Source organism: Ammospiza caudacuta, chromosome Z (genome assembly GCF_027887145.1).
Source record: "Ammospiza caudacuta isolate bAmmCau1 chromosome Z, bAmmCau1.pri, whole genome shotgun sequence".
In the NCBI taxonomy this organism is placed as follows: Eukaryota; Metazoa; Chordata; class Aves; order Passeriformes; family Passerellidae; genus Ammospiza; species Ammospiza caudacuta.
Genome location: NC_080632.1, coordinates 40,652,028 through 40,671,006, shown reverse-complemented (window position 1 = coordinate 40,671,006; position 18,979 = coordinate 40,652,028). Strand labels below are relative to the sequence as shown.

General features: G+C 41.3%; 1 protein-coding gene across 2 annotated transcripts in view; it reads left to right on the top strand.

Annotated features, from left to right (window-relative positions):
• The first annotated feature begins 4,919 nt into the window (after positions 1 to 4,919).
• The window catches only part of UHRF2 (ubiquitin like with PHD and ring finger domains 2), an 82,144-nt gene continuing 68,084 nt past the window's right edge, over positions 4,920 to 18,979 (top strand). For both annotated transcript variants that reach the window (XM_058823666.1, XM_058823665.1), the window contains exons 1-2: positions 4,920 to 5,380; positions 18,703 to 18,945. In XM_058823666.1, the coding sequence (XP_058679649.1) occupies positions 5,228 to 5,380; positions 18,703 to 18,945 (396 nt within the window). In that variant the 5' untranslated portion in view covers positions 4,920 to 5,227. The remainder of the gene's footprint in view (positions 5,381 to 18,702; positions 18,946 to 18,979) is intronic.

The window sequence follows — 18,979 nt, the reverse complement described above, 5'->3', positions numbered from 1 at the left end:
AAATAAAGACCTTGCCCAAAAATAACAAACGCAGAAACCACACAGTCTGAGGAGCAAGATCAAAAGACATGGAGAATGGTGAACATAACAAGATATAGGGATATTCTGAGGCTAAGGTTCTAATCACGAATGTAAACTCAGAACGTGACCTTACATGTGACAAGTTCCAAACCAACTGAGAAAAAGAAACAGAAACATTACTTAATATAGAATAGTTCCATTAACATATTGACCCATGACCACACTCTTCTTGCCATGACCTGACTAGATATTTCCCTTTCAATACCCTGCTTCCCGTGACCTCAGGTTGATGCCTTCTGTATATGCTACTGAGGCGAAACCACTATTTATCCCAGCTGGCTGTGTTCCCACAATCAACCCGTTTGGAAACTCCCCAGTTAATGCAGGGAATCAATTAGCTGATAAAACAGCCAAAGAAGTAGCTGAAAAATACCTAGCAAAAAGCTGAAAAAGCTAGAATAAAAACCAAATTATAAAAATCAGGACAGGTAGTTAGCCCAATCCTTAAAAGTTATGAAAAATTCCAGCAGTTGATTGTTAACCTCATGTGGGCAGATAATTGTACCTCCACAATTTATGATAAAACGCCAGGAAGAACTTTGGGAAATAGAGAAATAGAAAGGAAAAGTTGAATTGCCGCAAATATATGTGTGCATCAGTAGGAATCCTGAGGTAAAGCAGCTCATATCTGTGGGCCAGGTTCTAAGGTTGGGATGTGTTTGTAGAAATTATTCTGCCTTTCTTAATGACACCTGGTCTTGCCCAAAAAACAATGAGACTTGGAGAGATATAGACTGTCAGCAGACATTGTAAAATCATTAGGACCCACAGCACAGGTAGGAAGTAATGGAATTTGGACCACACATTAATCATCAGGAGAATCAAGAGAACAGTGGACATTGGGAGTAATAATGTTCTGTCCCTTGTGGAAGGAGTCACCACTGGGAACCCAGCTAAGGGGAGAAGTTAAACATGACAAAACTTGGAAACATCCCAATATGCAGATTATAGTGAGATGGCCTTCAGAGTCTATCTTACTCCTCAGTTACCTACCTTTAGGAATAGCCCAGCCACACACAATTTGACTCCACAAACGGAAACTTTAGCAAATGCAACTCACTTGGGCTTTGTTGAAATAAATGAAAAGTTGCAAGCCACATCTTAAACAACCCTACAAAACAGATTGGCTTTAGATCTATTGCTCTTACATGAAGTACGTGCTTGCTTGAATTTAAACAATAGTTGTGTGCACATTCCAAATGTGACTGTTTAACTGGATGATCAGATAGACAGGATAATATTGCTGCATCTCAAAGAGAATTAAAGGCAGGATTAGAAAGTGACTGGTTAAATAACCTATTTAAAGGACTTGGATTTGCTCTGACTGGTTAGTGGGCCTCGCTTTTGCAAAGTATAATTGTGATCATATTAATAATTGTGTATATGCTGCTTGCTTTGAGCAGCTGAAAAAACATGATTTCTCATTCCACACAAGGCAGTTACATGGTGTTAGTAAAAAAGCAAGGTGGGGCTTACAAAGGCTCAAGGAGAAGACAAGCTTCACAAGCCTCAAAGGGTGGGAAGGTTGCCAGAAGAAAAATTGTTTGTACCTAGTGGGTTAATACAATGCTTATTCTTCTAAAACCACTGGCCTATGGAACTGCACAATACTTATCCTGTAGGAAGAAGAACTGGAACACAAACAGCTCAGTTGTGCCAACTTTTTACCAGTTCACCAGGCGGCCAGGTATGACTTAGGGGTCAGTGACCATGAGGGACCACCAAAGAGACCCCCAGGACAGAAGAACACAAGTGCAAAGGGGAGTGAACATATATTTATGATTTTAGGGAAATTATTATCATATGTATTTTTATTCTGGGAAAATAAATTAAAATTATTGGAGCTTTTTCTGCACTCAGCTTGCCCAGTGTTTCAGAGGAAACAACCCTTTGTGCATCAGGCTGAATAAAGAATGCTTGTTTCTTAGTGCTACAGTGGTGTTAAGGATTTTTAATTTTGCAAATTTTTGGTAAAAATTGTTCAGCAGGATCGCCAGCTCCTCCTGAGAGATACTTTCCAGAAGGTCAGCCCCCAGCAATGGTGCATAGGGTTATTTCTTCCTGGGTGCAGGACCCTGCATTTGCCTTTATTGAGTTTCAGAAGGTTTGCCAAACTCTCCAGTTAAGTTGAGAATTAAAGGAACTTTCCCAGCAGCGGGGATGAAAGTGAAGGGATCTTTCCCAGCAGAGAGATGTGTAAGGTCTGTAAATTGCACGAACAGCTATAAACATCTCGCCAGCTTCCTGGTGCTCTGTAATATAAAAGAAGAGGTCAGCTCTGCAAAGGCACATGTGGCTCTCTTTGATATATCTGAGCTTATTTGTACATCTTGGCAAATGTCACAGGCAACCCATGCATTTATGCCATCAAAGGCTGATTTTGGTGAAGAATTTAAAAAGGAACTGTCTAGACCAAGGAGAGAGATACATCTGAACTGTGACCTGGAAGCTGTTCTTTTTAGCCTGCAGACCTGAATGTGGTGCCCTTTTTGATCATAGAAGCAGGGGTGGCAATGAGTTACTATACTCTTTAAATGTCTCACATGTAATATGGTAAAAAGCATGGTTGCCAAATAAAGGGTAGCTGAAACAATTATGTTGATTATTTATCCTTTTTCTAGTGGTACTTATTGTTTATTGTGTCTTATGTGTATGCATATATTATGGAAGCATAAAAAATGTACTTTCTAGAACATACCCAATAATGATGATGGCTAATATCAATGCTAAATGATTCTCAGATTTCATTAATACAAAGAACAGTAAGAGGGGTGCTAACAAAATTACAAGAGAAAAGATACAGTGGAACTCGATGGTGTGGAGAAATCCCTTGGAATTTGAGAGAAAACAAGAGGAGATATTTTTTGGTAAAACAAATGAGGCTCAAATGGTCTCGTATTCAGATTGAGAAATTTAGGTCTCAAAGGGGAGAATCATGAATGGTGAATGACTTAAGGAAAAGATTTTGCAGAGTGAATAACTGAGAACAACAGATGAGTAGGAAACTGTCTGGCAGTGTATAATAAATTTAACTCAAGTTAGCAAAATCAGCTACACCTGTGTCCTTTAGCCTAACTTAGCTCATTATTGCATGAAAACCACACCTCTTAATCTAACTTAAATTTCCTTTATTTGGGTTCAATGGCTATTAAATAGGCATGTAATTAGAAATTAGGTATGCTTGTACTTCTATGTTACGAAAGTAGTAATTTTCAGCCTGACTGTAGCTGGTTTTGTGCGTTCACCTCTGCACAAACATGAAAGAAACAAGTATCTTGTATAGGTCAGCTTCTTACACAACAGACAGAAGAACCTGTGTTTGGGACAACACTGCCAGTGAGTAGGCTGGAGGAGTTTGCCAGGAAGGGACCTGTGGCCCCACATTTCTCTTTACAGAGAAAAGCAAGGCACAATTCTTCCCAAAAATATTTCTGGGATTCATGTTCTCTGAAGCTCAGAGAAAGAAAACACAATTCTTATCATTTGCTGTGCCTGTGTTGTGCCAAAGTAGAATGCAATATGGAGATTGTTTACCCAAAGTCGTGGTGTTTTCTTTCCTTGGCCTATCAGGGCCGAGAGAGAGAGAGAGAGAAAGAATGTATGTGTGTGTGTGTGTGTGTGTGAGGACTGTTGACTGACAGGAGATTCTGTGCAGTTGGAGTGCAGTGTGTGCAGAGTTGAGCGCTTGGCAGATTCAGTCTTAGATATATAGAATAGTACAGTATAATAAAGTAGTTAATTAGCCTTCTGATATCAGTGGAGTCAGATGAATCGTTTCTCTCTCTCCTTGTCGGAGTTCACTGGATCCCACAATAGGGACTCAGAGGGGAAGGCTGGTGACACCACAGACCACCTCGTGTCACACTCAGCAATGACAGTTGGGATAAGAAGGAGAAAGAGCAGGCTATTAGGAGTTCAGCTGCTTGTCTTCCTAAGCAATCTTTAAACATGACAAGGCTCTGGTTTTGTAGAAATGGATAAATGCACAGATGCCTGTCAATTTATGTACTCAAATACTTCCTCATTTTGCTTTGTGTGCACAACTTTTGTTCATAACTAAATTTTACCGTTTTAATTAAATTGTTGTTTTTTAGATGCCCATTTTGTCACTTTCAACCTTCTTTCTTTGTTCTCCACCTCCTTGTGACAGAGTGACCAAAGGAATGTGTGGCGTCCAGCTGCCCAACAGGGCTAGCCCACAACAGCTCTGTAATTCCAGATTTGCCTGACGGTTAATTCGCAGAATTACCCGATGCAGAAAAATACAGAGATCCAAGAGTACGCCAGACTCGCGGCGTAAACGAAGCTTTCTTTCCTTGCTTAGTCTCGCCCAGTATTTGTATCGACCGCCAGTATTAATCTGTATCTTTGGGGCAGGGTTACATGTAGCCCTGTCAGTGTAGGGTTGCATGTAGCTTTATGTCCCTGGAAGCGCTGTTCCCGGTTGCCCACAGACGCCGGGGGCTGCCCGGCCGCCAGTTCCGGGCGCAGGGCCCTCACAGCCCTCGGCGCCGCGCGCGCCGCCATGGAGACGCCAACGGCCGCCTCCCCTCCCCCCGCGGGCCTCGCGCCGGCCGGGCACAACGCGCGGGGCGGAGCGGGCGGGGCCGGGGCGCGCGGCGGGAGGGGGCGTGGTGGTGCCGCGTGCCCGCCTCGCTGCCCCCGTCCCCGCTCCCGCCCCGCCGTGTTGTCTGCACGGCCGCGGCCGGGCGCTCTCGCGAGATCGGCGTTGGCGCCGTGACCTCCATGTGAGCGCGGCGGCGCTCCCCGGTAAACAGTGCCCGGGCCGGGCGATGGCTTCCGGCGCATCCCCGTAGCCCAGCCCGCCGCCGGCCCGCCGGCGCCCGCCGCGATCTGCGCTGCCTCGGCGGGATCGGGGAGCGCCGTGGGATCTGCTCGGCTCGCTTTCCTTCTCCCGCACCCCGCCGAGCGGGACGGGCGGCCCGGATTGCGGGCAGGAGGGTCGCGCCCGCTGCGCGGGGTTTGAAATTCCTGCCCCGTCGGGCCAAACAAAGAGCGGGGTACCGCTCTCCGGCACCTCCCACGCCGTGGACGCTCACCCGCGGAGCGGACCCCGTTCCCACCCCTTGCCTGTGTCTCCCATCCTTCGCCCGCGGCCGGCCGAGCGGGCGGCAGGGCGCGCACCATGTGGATCCAGGTCCGCACCATCGACGGTACGGAGACCCAGACCATAGAGGACCTGAGCCGCCTCACCAAGATCGAATGCCTGCGGGAGAAGATCGAGGAGACCTTCCGCGTGAGCCCCGACCGCCAGCGGCTCTTCTACCGGGGCAAGCAGGTGAGGCGGGAGCTCCCCTATGCAGGCGGACCCTCGGGGGTCTCCCCTAATCCCAGGCCCGGCTCTTTGTGCGGCTCGGGGGTCCCCGTCTCCACCCATGTGCTGTTCTGTGAGCTCCCGCTTTTGTTTACTCCTAGGTCTGGGAGGAGGGGAGGGCAGCGGGGAGCCCACCCTGACAGAATGCTCCAGGACCCCGTTTTCCCAATGAAGTAAAAACCGCAGTAAAACCCTTCACGGGGTCCTGGTGACATTCTTTTGTGTGTTTATTTTCCCACCTGAGCGGCGAGAGGCTCCTCCCTCGGCTCCCGCCTTCATCTTGCCCAAGTGACAGTAGCCGGAGGGATGCGGGGGGATGGAGGGAGCTACCCCGCTCTCCTCCGCCCCGCCGCATCCAGGCCGGGCAGGGCGGGAAGCGGGCCGACCGCGAGCGGTTTCCCGGGAAAACGCCACCCCGGCTCCGCACGTGGCGGGGCCGGGAGAGGAGGCGGCGCGGGGTTAATTTGCTCGGGCAGAAGTTGTGATGCCACGGTGTCCTCGACTTGTCAATCCCCGCATGTCCCGGGCGGGATAAGGGCGATTGCTGGTAGTCCAGCGAGGCGCTTCGTCCCCACCGCGGGAAGCCGCTATGGCAGGGGTGACTGGCTGGAAGGCTTCCATGAGGTGGAACTTCCCCTCCCCGGGGGTGATGGAAAGATTTTGTTCGGAGTATGTCGCCTCAGGCTGTAGCTTCGCTGATGGGTGTAACCTTTGAAGCCGCGTTGCGTAAACGGCGAGGTGTGCGTAGTGCTCGAGTAGTGAAAGTGAAGCATAGCTATTACCTGACGCGGAAGGCACCGAGTGTGTGGTACCGTTCAGGGAAAGTGACTCCGAAGATGCATCTCCTTACAGCAGATGAGTTTTGAGAATGCACAACAGTGAGATTTCTGCCTCAAATGAGATGAAGTGTGTATCTTTACAAACACGTAGAGAAAACTTAAAAAAGAGAAATTTAACTGTTAACCAGGGGGCAAGCATTAGTGGCTAGGATTTTGAACCAGTAGCAAATGACTAGATTTTTGTGTTCTACAGATTGGTGACAGTCAGCATTTATGAGGGCTGGTCTCTAAGGATCGTTGTGTACAAATATGTGTTTTTCTGAAGGGGCCAAATCAAGGGACATGAGTCTTGGAGTTGTATAACTTAGCTGTGTTCTGTACTAGCGCACTTCTTTGGGTAAAGATGTTTATGTGGGACAAACCCGAGGTTTTTACCCTAAATTCTTTATCTGAGAAGCAGGGAAGATGAACCTGTAATGAGTTGTGCTTTCCTGTGTAATCTGACAGTGGCCAGTCCAATTTGCGTGAACATTTTAGTTAACAAATGTCTTGCTTGAGAAAACAGGATAGTGAAATATTATAGCTGTAGTTGCCTACATGAGCAGCATGTGTGAGTTTGGTACTTAGTATATCCAGTTTAGGGCACAGTTGGAATCATGTTAGTGAAGAGTTAGGGAACTGGGTTTTTATAGTTTCACTCCCCATAAATGTTAATTTTCTTGTAATTATCATGATTAATTCAGAAGTTTCCTTCTTTATTATGGGTTGCTTTTCTGTTTCCATGGTGCTCATAAGAAAAAAGATCAGAAGGGTTGCTCTTGCACAAGTAAAACTGAATGTTGAGAACATGAAGCTAAATAACTTTATTCTTTTAGGGCTGTGATAAAATAAAACAATATTCACTTTATTATTAAGAATAAAAAAAGGTCACTTTAGTTAAATGTAAGATGAACAGAAAGGAGTATACTGAGGTGAAAACTTAAACACCTCCTGAAAATTGCTGTATGTGTTGTTAAAAATATTATCTAGGTGAAATCCTTTTCTTATTTTATCTGTTTAGAGCTCAGTATGGTTAAATCTGTACAGTCTGCTAGTAGAACCATGATCCTGCTACTGAATGCTGCTTACTGTAGTCTACCTGGGAACTTCTAGAAGTCCTTGGATCTTACAAGTGGTGGGAAGCCTGTCTAAGTAATGTCCTCCTAAAAATGGGAGGTATATGAGGTTATAAGGATGTCAAAACCTAAGTGAGTCATTGTTTGTGGGCTGAATTTCAACAGCATCATGTTCTTAGCTTGCAGTAGAGAACAGTTTCAACTAAGATTTTGAGCTGGAGCCATAATTTTGCAGGAGTCTCTGTATCCGATTAATATGCTATTCTGTAGTTTGCTGTTGTCTGATCTTCAAAGGCAAGTGTAAGAACTTAAGTGGTCAGTACTTCTCGTGTCTGTTTTTAAGGGTTAAAATACCCTAGAACTACTGGAGGAAACCTAGTGTTGTCATTAATGTAGTACTTTGTATTTCTGTTGTGTTATGTTTTTTTTTTCTTGTAAATGCCAGGAATAGCACTACTTTGTTGAATAGGTTGGCATCTTTTACTGTCAGAAGGACCTACCATTCACATGACCCAGATAGTATTACTCCATAACGTGTACAGGACATCCTGTGCTCTCTGGGGCTCCACATTTCTGCCAAGCTGAATGACTCTACTAGCCACAGAAGTAAAGGCATATTCTAGATTGAGGTGGAACTTTGCCTGAAAGTTTTTTTATTCTTAACTGTGCAGTTAGTCAGAGAAGTCTACTGAACGTAGAAACCTGCAGTGATGTCTCTTACCTTCCCTCTTGAAGATAGTGGATCCTTATCTGTAAGGATTTTCCTATAGCGCCACAAATATTTCCTTATGCTGGAATAAAACATATTTTAACCTTGCCCCACTACAGACTGTTCACATCTAATGTTTTTCTGTGTTATGTGTTAACTTTGAGTAAACTTGTCCTTAGAGAAATTCAGAAAAGCAAGACAACAATCTGATTTCCAGCAGTATGTTCTTTCTCCTAATTGGAAAGCATGTGAAGCTGTTCTAGAGAATAGAAATTCTTAGTTTACTTATGAAAGTGAAGGAGATATCTTTCCATTTTGACCTATGAGAGCAGATTTTCAGTAGAGCCAATTTACAGTCATTGTGGGATTTCTAGTTTCTTTCAGTTACAATACTGGAAAAATAGAACAGTAAAAGTACATGGAACTTTTAATTTGAAAATGCACCAGAGAGCTTGAGGTTTTCTATAATACTGTAAGAGTATTAGTACCTACTTATGTTTTGCATATAACTAAACATGCACACTCTTGTATTTCAGCAATATCTACTGTTTGTGGAAGATAAGAACTAATGTCTTTTGTTGGCTTCTCTCATCATCCCATCCCACCCTGTTGGAATTTGAATTTGGTGAAAATTTGTAAACAACTACTGTTAAAAAACTGCATTATCTCAGTATCTTTTCCATAGTGCTTATCAGAATAGGGGGAAAAGACATTGGAGCCCAAAGGCTTCTTTGCCGATATTTGTAGGAGTCAGTGACTGAAACAACTTTTGAAGTCATTAATCTTGTTGGTGAGGAAACCACTCCTAAGCTGTTTCATGGGGGACTGAAGTCAGCAGGAGGAGGTGAGAATATTGAAGCTATTTATTTACTTGAGGTGAAAATTGCTGCAAATCAGGCCTAATTCCCTAGAAGAAATTCAGCTCTGCTTTTGTGCACAAAGTATGGTGGTATGCATTGTGTTACTTAGCCATGCAAGTTGAATATTTAAAGTCTAGTTTGTCAGACTAGTTTGTCCAAGTATTTGAGTTTTGTTTCTGTAAAATTTATCTGAAACAATAGAGGGGTAAGAGGAGTGGAGGAGCTTTAGCTTTGCATGAGAACATGCTTGTGGTAAAGTAGCTTCAGTAAAACACACAGTTAAAATCTGGCAATAGGGCATGCCTTTATTATATGAGAGCTCTAGCTTCTGGATAACCTGGGCTGGCACATGAATAGTGGGTGGAATCTCGTGTGAGCTGAGGCTTCCAAACTTCAGGTTTGTATACTGTATGTTTAAGTTCTTATTAATACTTACAACTTGGGTGAATTTCCCCAAAGCTTGAAAAGCAATACTTGAGAAGTCTTTCCCTCAAGAATGGGAGTGCTAAGCCTATTCATAGAACAATTGGGTTTTTTAGCACAGACTCTTCCCAGCTTTATTTTGCTTGGAAAATTGTAAATATTTTCAGCTGAAGCTGTCCAAACCCCATCTGCTTCAGGCAGAAATCTGGGGTGAGAAATCTTCAGTTGGAGCAGTTAAGTTTTTTTTGTTTTAGAGAAACAGTTTGAAGAAACCTTAGAAGGGAAGTAATTGCCATTCTTTGATGAAGCTGGTAACAAGCAGCTCTGTAGCATGAGGAGAGTCATCTGGAGTCTTCAGGTCAGATATGATCAGACTGCATGCCAAAATTCCCAACATAGTGAATTAATGGTGTATGCTCAAAACTTACCTGATAGTAGGTTTGTTGGGCCGGTGAGTGAGTTTTTGTTAAATGATTGCAGAAGTTTACTAAAATTATCTTTTTGTTAAATTGTTTCTGTAAAGCTACTAATGCAGTTTACCATTCTTGGATCTGATTGTCTTTATTATTTAAAGCACCTAAACAAACTGAAAGTAAAGCAAAGAAACATAGGTGAAAGCAGTATACTTTATACTGTTTTGTATGTCTTATTTAAGTGTTAGGAACCTGCAAGAGCATTATGTAACCTCTAAGAAATTGCAGCCAACTTTAAGGTGGTATTTTATGGCATGTATATTTACTCCCAGAATCACAGAATATGCTGAGTTGGAAGGGACACACAGGTATCATCGAATCCAACTCTTCATCCTGTGCAGGACATGCACATTTGAGTCACACATTCATGTAATTAAGTTGGGATAGTTTAGTACATATACTTTTTAAAATTAGTCTGGAAGCTCTTAGAAAAGGAATATTTTTTTATATTATAAAGAACTCCACAAACCCGTAGATACAGAATGCAAGGCCTACACTGACACTAGATTATGATGATTTTCCACGATAATATGTAATCAAATATTTATATCAATAACACAGATAGTTATGAGAGAATTCTACCTTTCAAAGCTATTAATTAAATCTCTGTTCTTAATTATTTAACTGTAAAATTATGTTAAAATGCACTTTGTTGTTGTTTTTTTTTGGTGTGGTTTTTAGGTTTTTGTTGTTGACTATGGAAGCTTGAGATAATAACCAGTTCTTCATTACAGGTGTCCTCACAAGCTGCAGATAGCCCCTTGCTCTCGCTGGCACCACTGTTGCTGAACTTCAGTTGCCTTTGCTATAGAAGCCCATACCATCATACAGGAGGTACTTGACCCTTCTCATCTAATCAGCGCAGGGATGGATGATTCTTTCCATGCTGCTGAGGATCTCTATGCAGCTATATATTTTGACATGCTTGCTTTTTTTTTTTTTTTTGTATTTTTTAAGGACAGTACCAAATAACATCCAAGAGCATCCAGAAGGCACCATGAACTTCTATTTACTTAATAATTAGAAGGCTCCTTAGAATGGCAGAAGAAGAGAAACCTTGCTGCTCTAACTTCCAGCTAGAAGTTAATGAGTAAATGTTCCTTTAATGGGACTAAGAGTTTCATCCAAGAAGAAACTAGCATATCTAAACTAACATTTTTTTTTCTGTATCTCAGTAACAAAGGAATAAATAATCTTCAAAACATAATCTGCTTTATAAAAAATTTAATTTGGAAGAGGTGCAGACTTGAACCCTTTGAAGCGATTAGTTCAGACTGAGCATAGCTGCATTTACCTTGATTTTCTGATAAAGTCAGGAAGTCTTGCAGCTCTTGACTTTCAGCGGTTTTGTGTCAGTAGTAATCTTGTACACTGGAATCTGTTTTGGATTGTATTTATTTCAGACCAAAAGGTAAAATACCTTGGTACCACCTATACACTCTGCAAATAGTTTTGTAGAAAAGGTGTAAAACCCTCTTGTTTATTGGAGAATGTAGGCTTTTGTTCTTAATTTTAGGTACAGAGCTTCAGGAAAAGTGTCAGTGTCTTCTCAGAGAAAGTCAGTCTTGTTGATTGAGTATGAAGATTACTAATGTACATTTATCATTATGTTTATACCGAGATTGATGTGTAATTGCCAACAGTATCAGCAACAAGATTCTGTAATTTGTTTCTATGTTGTGTGGCTTTTTATAGCATGACAGACGTCCTCTTTGTGGGGAGAGTTGAACAAACAGAGCATATTTACACTGTGGTACGATCAAACTCTTTGGTTGTAACTGCAGTTGTAGAAAAGCCTTTGTTAGATGAGGAGAGCTTCCATATTCTTGTTATCTAGGAATTATTTTCACTGTATGCTTTCTGTTGAGACTGTGGGAATCTCTCTGAGACTATGATACCTACTTAAGATACGGTTAATTGATAGAAAGTCATTTGATACTATCCAGTGTTATGACTGTCTTTTTCCTTCTGTCCAAGGCAGGTCCTTAGCTGTTGTATAACACACATAAGCAGTCAAAAGGGGGCATATCTTCTGATATAAAGGCTAGCTTGTGTCGCCTACTTGGAGTTTTTGGTGGCATCACATATTCAAATGTTCTTGTAAGCTGCTTTGAAATGTGAGTCTTGTGGCAAAAAATTGACAGAACTGAGTCTAATTTAGACCATATTCTCCAGATACTAATAACTTCTTTGGTTACTGTGTTATGAAATGTTGTGGTCTGTGTGTATTCTGTTTTGGAGGAATGTGGATCTAAAGCCTGCCAGAGAACTTGGTTGTCCAGATGATTCACCTACTTGTGTGTTTCCCTCAAAGAGAGAGCAAAGACACAGCAATGATTTTATCTTTTTTAAAAATCTTTTAAATTGATGAATACATTCTCCTTCTTGAAATTAGGGAATGATCTGCCATTTGCATTTATTTTTTAACAGCAAGCCATGAAATCCAAATTAGGACAAAAAGCATTAGTAAGTCTAACCTGGGATTTCTTTTTGTATTTCTGAGGGTGACCCATGGTTTCTTTCGTATATCTTTTCAAACACAATAGAAGTTATTTCCTATTTAGAAAAGTAAATCTGTATTGTAGTTAGATTTTGTGTAAGATTAGTAGGTGTAGCTATTTGGTTTGTATTAGGATCTCTGCTAAAAATAGTAGGGGAGAGTTAGGAGAAAACTTGCAGGAGTACCAGAGAAAAACCGGTTTGAACAAAGTGTGTTTATGTCTTGCAGAGTACATATGTCAAAATCTCAGTTAAATGTGGAGAAAGTATAGTGAAGCCCAAGCCCACACTTCAGAACTGGTCTGCTGTAGACATGTGAGAAGGAGCCTGTAAACCTTGTAGATGTGCAGTCTCTGCTTAGATGTTTGCCTTCTTATCCTCTTGATATAATGGATTGTTTGAGGAGTTGCATTGTTCAGGGCTGGAAATACCTTGAGCATTGAACAGTTACTGATACATTACACTTCACTGATGGCATAAAAAATTTGCCCCATGTGACAGAAGAATGTGGGATGTTTTAGTCGAATGATCACCAGACAAAGTATTTTTTGACAGAGCAGACTGTGTGGAACCTGTAACAAATACTGTTAAAACTACAGTTTCTTGAGGAGGAAGTGGATGTCTTGGAAATTTTGTACACTTGAAGTCAGCCTATATTAAATCTGTAAAGACATTAACTTTCTTAGATGGTTGGCTACTAGATTCTCCCTTTATTTTGCTGGTTTTTTTTGTTTTAGCTGAGACAATTGCACTTACTTGTGAAACAGTGTCACTACACAGTTACTGTAAAAACCTGACTTTGTCTCTACTACTCTGAATGTGGTTAATACATGTATTTAAAGATACCAGAGTCCTTAAGCATTCTTTTGAATAGAATCCAGGTGGAGGTACAGTTTTTTCATGTGAAATTGAAAATACTGATCAGGTTCTCTTTAAGCTGTGAAAATGTAAGCAAACTGAGCACACTCCGAGAATGGCTGAAGTCCATAAACAAGGGTCCAGTGTTGGATAGTGAAGGTTATTGCATTGTTTTTTTCCTGAGCCTATTCCATTGGCCAAAATTCACTGTTACATGCTGACAAGTTGATTTTGAGTTTTCCGTTACTAGGTGCTGGTTAGAGGTATGTTTGAATGTTTCTGTGGAATTTAATTCCAACAGCCTACTTTAGGCAGGAAAAGTTAGGTTTGTACACCAATCTTAATATGGAAAATACATGAAGTTCTGGAAGTCCACTTTGCTTGCTTCCAGTAAGCACCCAGCTGGAAGTTACAGATTCTTGATTTCTTCAGACTAATGCCCTCTGGATAACTAGTTCTAACAAACTCCTAACCAATTTTTTTACTGAACTTGAAGATCTTTACTCTTACATATTTCCTGTTAGATTTGCTGGGTGCATGTAATGCCTGTGCAGAATAAGATTGATGTCATTTAATTTTTCATCCTACATTGTTAATTAAAGAGTTCATCTGCATTATTGTAGTTTATTTTATCTGTATTGCTAGATACAGGCAGATTTCTTGGAAAAGAAAACCTCAGAAGATGCTTAAAGGCACACTTTCATAGGTGATTAAAGATCTTTATTGTCAAGGGCAATGGCTGGATTAAGGTCATCCCGCTCCTGGATCACTCATTAAGGTATAACCATTACTATGTGCTTTCTTGGGAGGTCTCTGTACCTGCTGTAGAAGCCATAATGAGCTGTCCTTCTGCTGGGACTTGTAGTTAGTGTGGTAGTAATGCAGTATCATACCACATTCTGCATGATTATTCATGCCCATGTAAGTGCAGCTTCTACATGCTTTTAAAGTAATTTGTGGCTTGATATTTAGGACAGTTCTTCTAACAGTGATAGTAGGTAGGTATTGATTCCACTATTGCATTTCTGTGGCTGCTCTTGTGTAGAAGTGTAAGCACAGTGCTGTGTTACCTTTAAGTATTTATAAAAACCTTCTCTTGGACTGTTTTGGAATTGATAGTGTCTGTAACACATTATGATGAAAATACATTTGGAAGATGTAATCTTTTTATCAACTTATATGTATTTAGAATAGTGATAGAGTGCTAGATACAGTAAAGCTAGTTGCTCTTTAGTGTTGTTTTATTCAGAATATGTTAATGAAGCCATAAAGGCTTTTGTAGCATGCCAGTCTTTAAGAGGAATTGAAACTGAAAGTGAAATCTACTACTAAGGAAAAAAAATCGATCTTTTTTTATGGCAGAAGAATCAGAAGAGCTGGTAAAATTTCATAAATGAAATTGCCTGTTCAGTTATTTTTGCTCTTGGACATGTTCTAATCACCCATTAGAAATCATAGCTGAGTTGAAGGAGATTGATTATCTGATACTTGTGTTATTACTTTTGTTTCTCATTTGCATATATGGACTTGTAACTGACTAGTGACTTTAAATGCTTATTAAACATGTAATGTTTATTTCTTTTCTTTTAATGTGCTGTCCGGGCAAACATTTTTAGGGAATCTTCTTAGTGTCTTTATGCAGCAGAATGGGATAAAATTGTCTACTGTAATTCAAGAAGAACCATCATAAAAACCATCTGCTCTCCTGTGTGAAATTTCTCTAAACACTGTTTTCCAAATTTGTTACTCCAAGGATTTCAGTTGTCAGTCATGAAGTGATGGCTAAGCATAGGTATACCTGCAGATTCACATATCAGTTCTTGCTAGTCAAAAACCATGTGATTAATTCTTCTGGTTGAGTTTCTGTGGTACTCTGTTTCTAGAAGCAGACACTGTTGCAGTTATCAACTTGGTCTAAAGTTATACAGTTGCTCATACTCAGGAACATACTTCTTGCTCATAGAAGAGCTGTTTCGCTATCACAGTAGGAGACATGTGAAGTGTGCTTATGTCTGTTACTGTGCTTTGAGACTTAAGTGTGACCTCACTAGTCACAGAAAAATCTGGTGTCATAAAATATTCCTGCAGCAGAGAGTATAAGTGATAAAAACAGAGGGGAAAAAACAAGCCACAATCACTTTGGCAAATCATAGAATCATAGAATGGTTTGGGTTCGAACGGACTGTAAAGCTCATCTTGTTCCAAATGCACTGCTGTGGGTAGGGACACCTTTCACAGACCAGATTACTTAGGGCCCCGTCCAATCTCTCCCTGAACACTGTAAGGAATGAGGCATCCACAGATTCTCCAGGCAACCTGTTTCAGTGTCTTACCACCTTCTGTAAAGAATTTCTTCTAATATCTAGTCTGAACCAGTTCTCTTTCAGGTTTGAAGTGATTGCCTCTTGTTTTTTTACTGCATGCCCTTATTAAAGATTCCTCTCCATCTTGTAGGCTCCATTTGGGAACTGGAAGTTTGCAATTAGGTGACCCTTAAGCCTTCTCTTTTCCAGGCTGAAAAAAATCTCGGTTTCCTTGTAGGAGAGATGCTCCATCTCTGTCCCTTCAGTCGTGCTTTTGGCCTCCTCTGGACTCACTCCAACAGTTCCATGTCCTTTCTGTGCTGGGAATGCTGTGGTGCAGGTGGGGTCTGAGCAGAGCAGAGCAGAGGGGCAGAATTCCCTCCCTGCCCTGCTGCCCACCCTGCTCTGGATGCAGCCCAGGACACGTGTGGCTCTCTGGGCTGGCAGTGCCCATGGCTGGGGTATGTCCAGCCTCTCACCCACCAGCACCCCCAATTCCTTCTCAGCAGGGCTGCTGGAATCTGTTCATTCCCAGCCTGTGCTGGTACCAGGGGATTGCTCTGACCCAGATGCAGCACCTTACACTTGATCTTATTAAGCCTCATGAGATTCCCATGGACACACTTCTCCAGCCTGTCCAGGTCCCTCTGGATATCCCATCCTTCAAGTGTGTTAACAACACCACTCAGCTTGGTGTCATCTGCAAACTTGCTGAGAGTGCACTCAATTCCATTGTCTGTGTCATTAATGAAGATTAATTAATAAGATTTGGACTTTAAACCATTGACCACTACCCTCTGGATGCCACAATCCAACCACTTCCTCAACCATTTAGTTGTCTAAATTTTATGCGTTTATTCTGTAAATTAGACGACTTTGCAGTCATCAGTTTGTTTGGCTGATCATTTAGTTCATGTTCATCAAAGCTGACTAGACCAAATAACAGATTATTTAGGGTTGGAAGGGACCTCTGGAGGTCATTTAGTGCAACCCACACCCACCAAGGCAGGGCAACTTCGAACAGGTCAGTAGGAACATTTCCAGGTGGGTTTTGAATGCCTACAAAGAGGAGACTTGTCTTACTGTTGTGCAGGAATAGGTAGTTTGGGTATGCTGATGTGTGTGTGCCTGCTGTTAGAGAAGGCAGCTTGTTACTTAAGGCCTGGCCTTGTTAAGTCTTTGTTCCTGTGTATGTTAAATATAACCATTCCTGGACAGATTCCTGGACAGATTCCTTTTTTCCCCCTCATTTTTTTGAAGTTGGGGTTTCTTTTACCTTTCATGCTAATAGGCAGGACTTACTTGTGGATTAGTTCTATAACTTAATCTGCAATCATGACTGAAGAATAGATTGTGAAGACTAGACACAAGACACTTACCTAGCTATTGTAGATAATTCAGGTTGTTCAGATTTACATCTTTACTGAATTAACTTTAAATTTTAAACTGCCGTACCCCAAAATATTTTTCTGTCAGCCTGCACAGGACCTGTCCTTAGAGAGCAGGAACAAAGGCAGAGGAGCAAAACTCTCATCTGCATGCTGCTTACATACTTTTGGTCTAGCAGGAGCAAAGTTACCATTTTTTCTCCAGTGCATTAGCTTTCGGAAGATTTCCTTATTCCTTCCTTATATACAGGATTCTAGGAACTACACTGTAATCTCTGCCACAGTTTGTGCAATCCAGTTGGAACAGAAAAATGGAGCAGTTATGTGTCTCCAATAACAACCAATTTATTACTTATTTCAGAACTGGTCTCTTTTGCAGATGTACTGCTGAACTTTTTAACCATTTTGCAACCAAGAAAAATCACTTGGGAAGGGTTAATCTTAAATGTGGCCTGGAGAAGTGATCAGAAGCTGTAGCAAGGTGGATATCCCCTCCAGTGCAGTTTTGCAATGTCATTTTGTCTTTGTTTTGGGTTTCTTTGTACTTTGAATATAAGAATAATGCTTTAAACTTATTAACAGTGAAAATACTTGTGGTATTAACAGCCCACAAATCCTGGAGTGTAGTAGGACTGCAAGAACACTTCTATGCCCTTTGTGAAAGAGTTGTCAAAAGTGTAGGCAGTTATGACATGGTGGGATGGAAAAGGTTAGTTAAGCACCTCACCTCTCAGTATGAAGAAGGCCCAGGCATATGAGGTGGTGTTGGTAGTCTCCTGAACAATCACAGCTACTGGAGATTTCTGCTTTAAGACTTGTATTCCACAGCATGAAAATCTTCAGTATGGTTTTGTGTGCTGTGTGTTGAACTGGTTTGAAAATGGGCAGCTGAGTGAGATTCTTTCTTGTACCTGTTGACCAGACAGCTGTGTCAGCTTCAACTCAAATGAATACTCCTGTTTACAGGTCCCAGCTGTGAGTACAGTAATTATCAGCAGTAAGGAAAGTTAACTTTTTTGCAAGATTTTAAGCTCATGGAACAAGAACTGGTTCATTGATTGACTGTCAGCTTCTGTTCATAACAGTCCCCTGCCATTTAGAGTTGTTTTGAAAAAGCAGAGGGGATGGAGAAAGAAATATAGATTCCAGTTTTGTCTATCCTGAGATCCTTTGAATGTTAGAGAAAACTATTAGTGAGGAACTAGAGAGGTGCTCCTTTGTTTTCTTTCCTGTTCCTTCTTCTTGTTTGTATGGATACTGCCCACAAGCTGATGAAACCTGTTCTTTTTGAAAAAAATTATGAAATATCAATTTGTGTTGAAAATAACACCTGTTCTTAAAAAAAGGGGTAGATAACTTTTTTTGTTAGAATAGTTTGGAAACATGTCAGTTTTTTAGTGCATGTTTTTCAGTCATGCATGTTTTTCTCCCACTGCAGTGTGAAGTAAAGTGTAGCTGATACTAATTTTGCTGTCTCAAAGCAATACATTATACTTTCAGGTGAATCAAATCTCTGCTTCAAAGATGCCCTAGGTCATTAATGGTATTTAACTGAGCAAAGCAGCAGTACTGCTTCTTGTATTTCCTAATTTGTAATTTTTTTGTGTTTCTCAGCTTAATTGTAGGTAGGTGACATGATTTTGTAGAGATTTCTGTTCCTAGTTTTAAGTCTTCCAGTGATTTTTAATCAATGAAATTATGGTTGCAAGTTAGCTTGAGGAGCTCGTGTTTGCATATACTCAAGGCGTAGGTTTTTATTTATCAGTAAGATATGGCTTCCCTCTTCTGGTATGCACAATTATTGTCTATAAAAAGAAGATTTAAAAACTACTTAGGTACCTTAAGGTAGAGTTTTACAAGTACACGTTTCTTTTGACAGCTTGAAGATGGACACACTTTATTTGACTACAATGTTGGACTAAATGACATAGTTCAGCTTTTGATACGTTCTGATTCTGAAGCTCCTACCACTGCATCTGTGACAGATCAGGATGGAGAAGTCAATCCCTGTGCTGCTTCCAGCTGCAAGAACAAAGTCAAAAAAACAAACAGTGGATCACCGAGTCAGCCATCTACATCGTCTCGCTCGTTTCTCATTGATCCTGGCATTGGATTGTACAAGGTATGTACAAACTTCACTCCTGCGGGTTTAATTT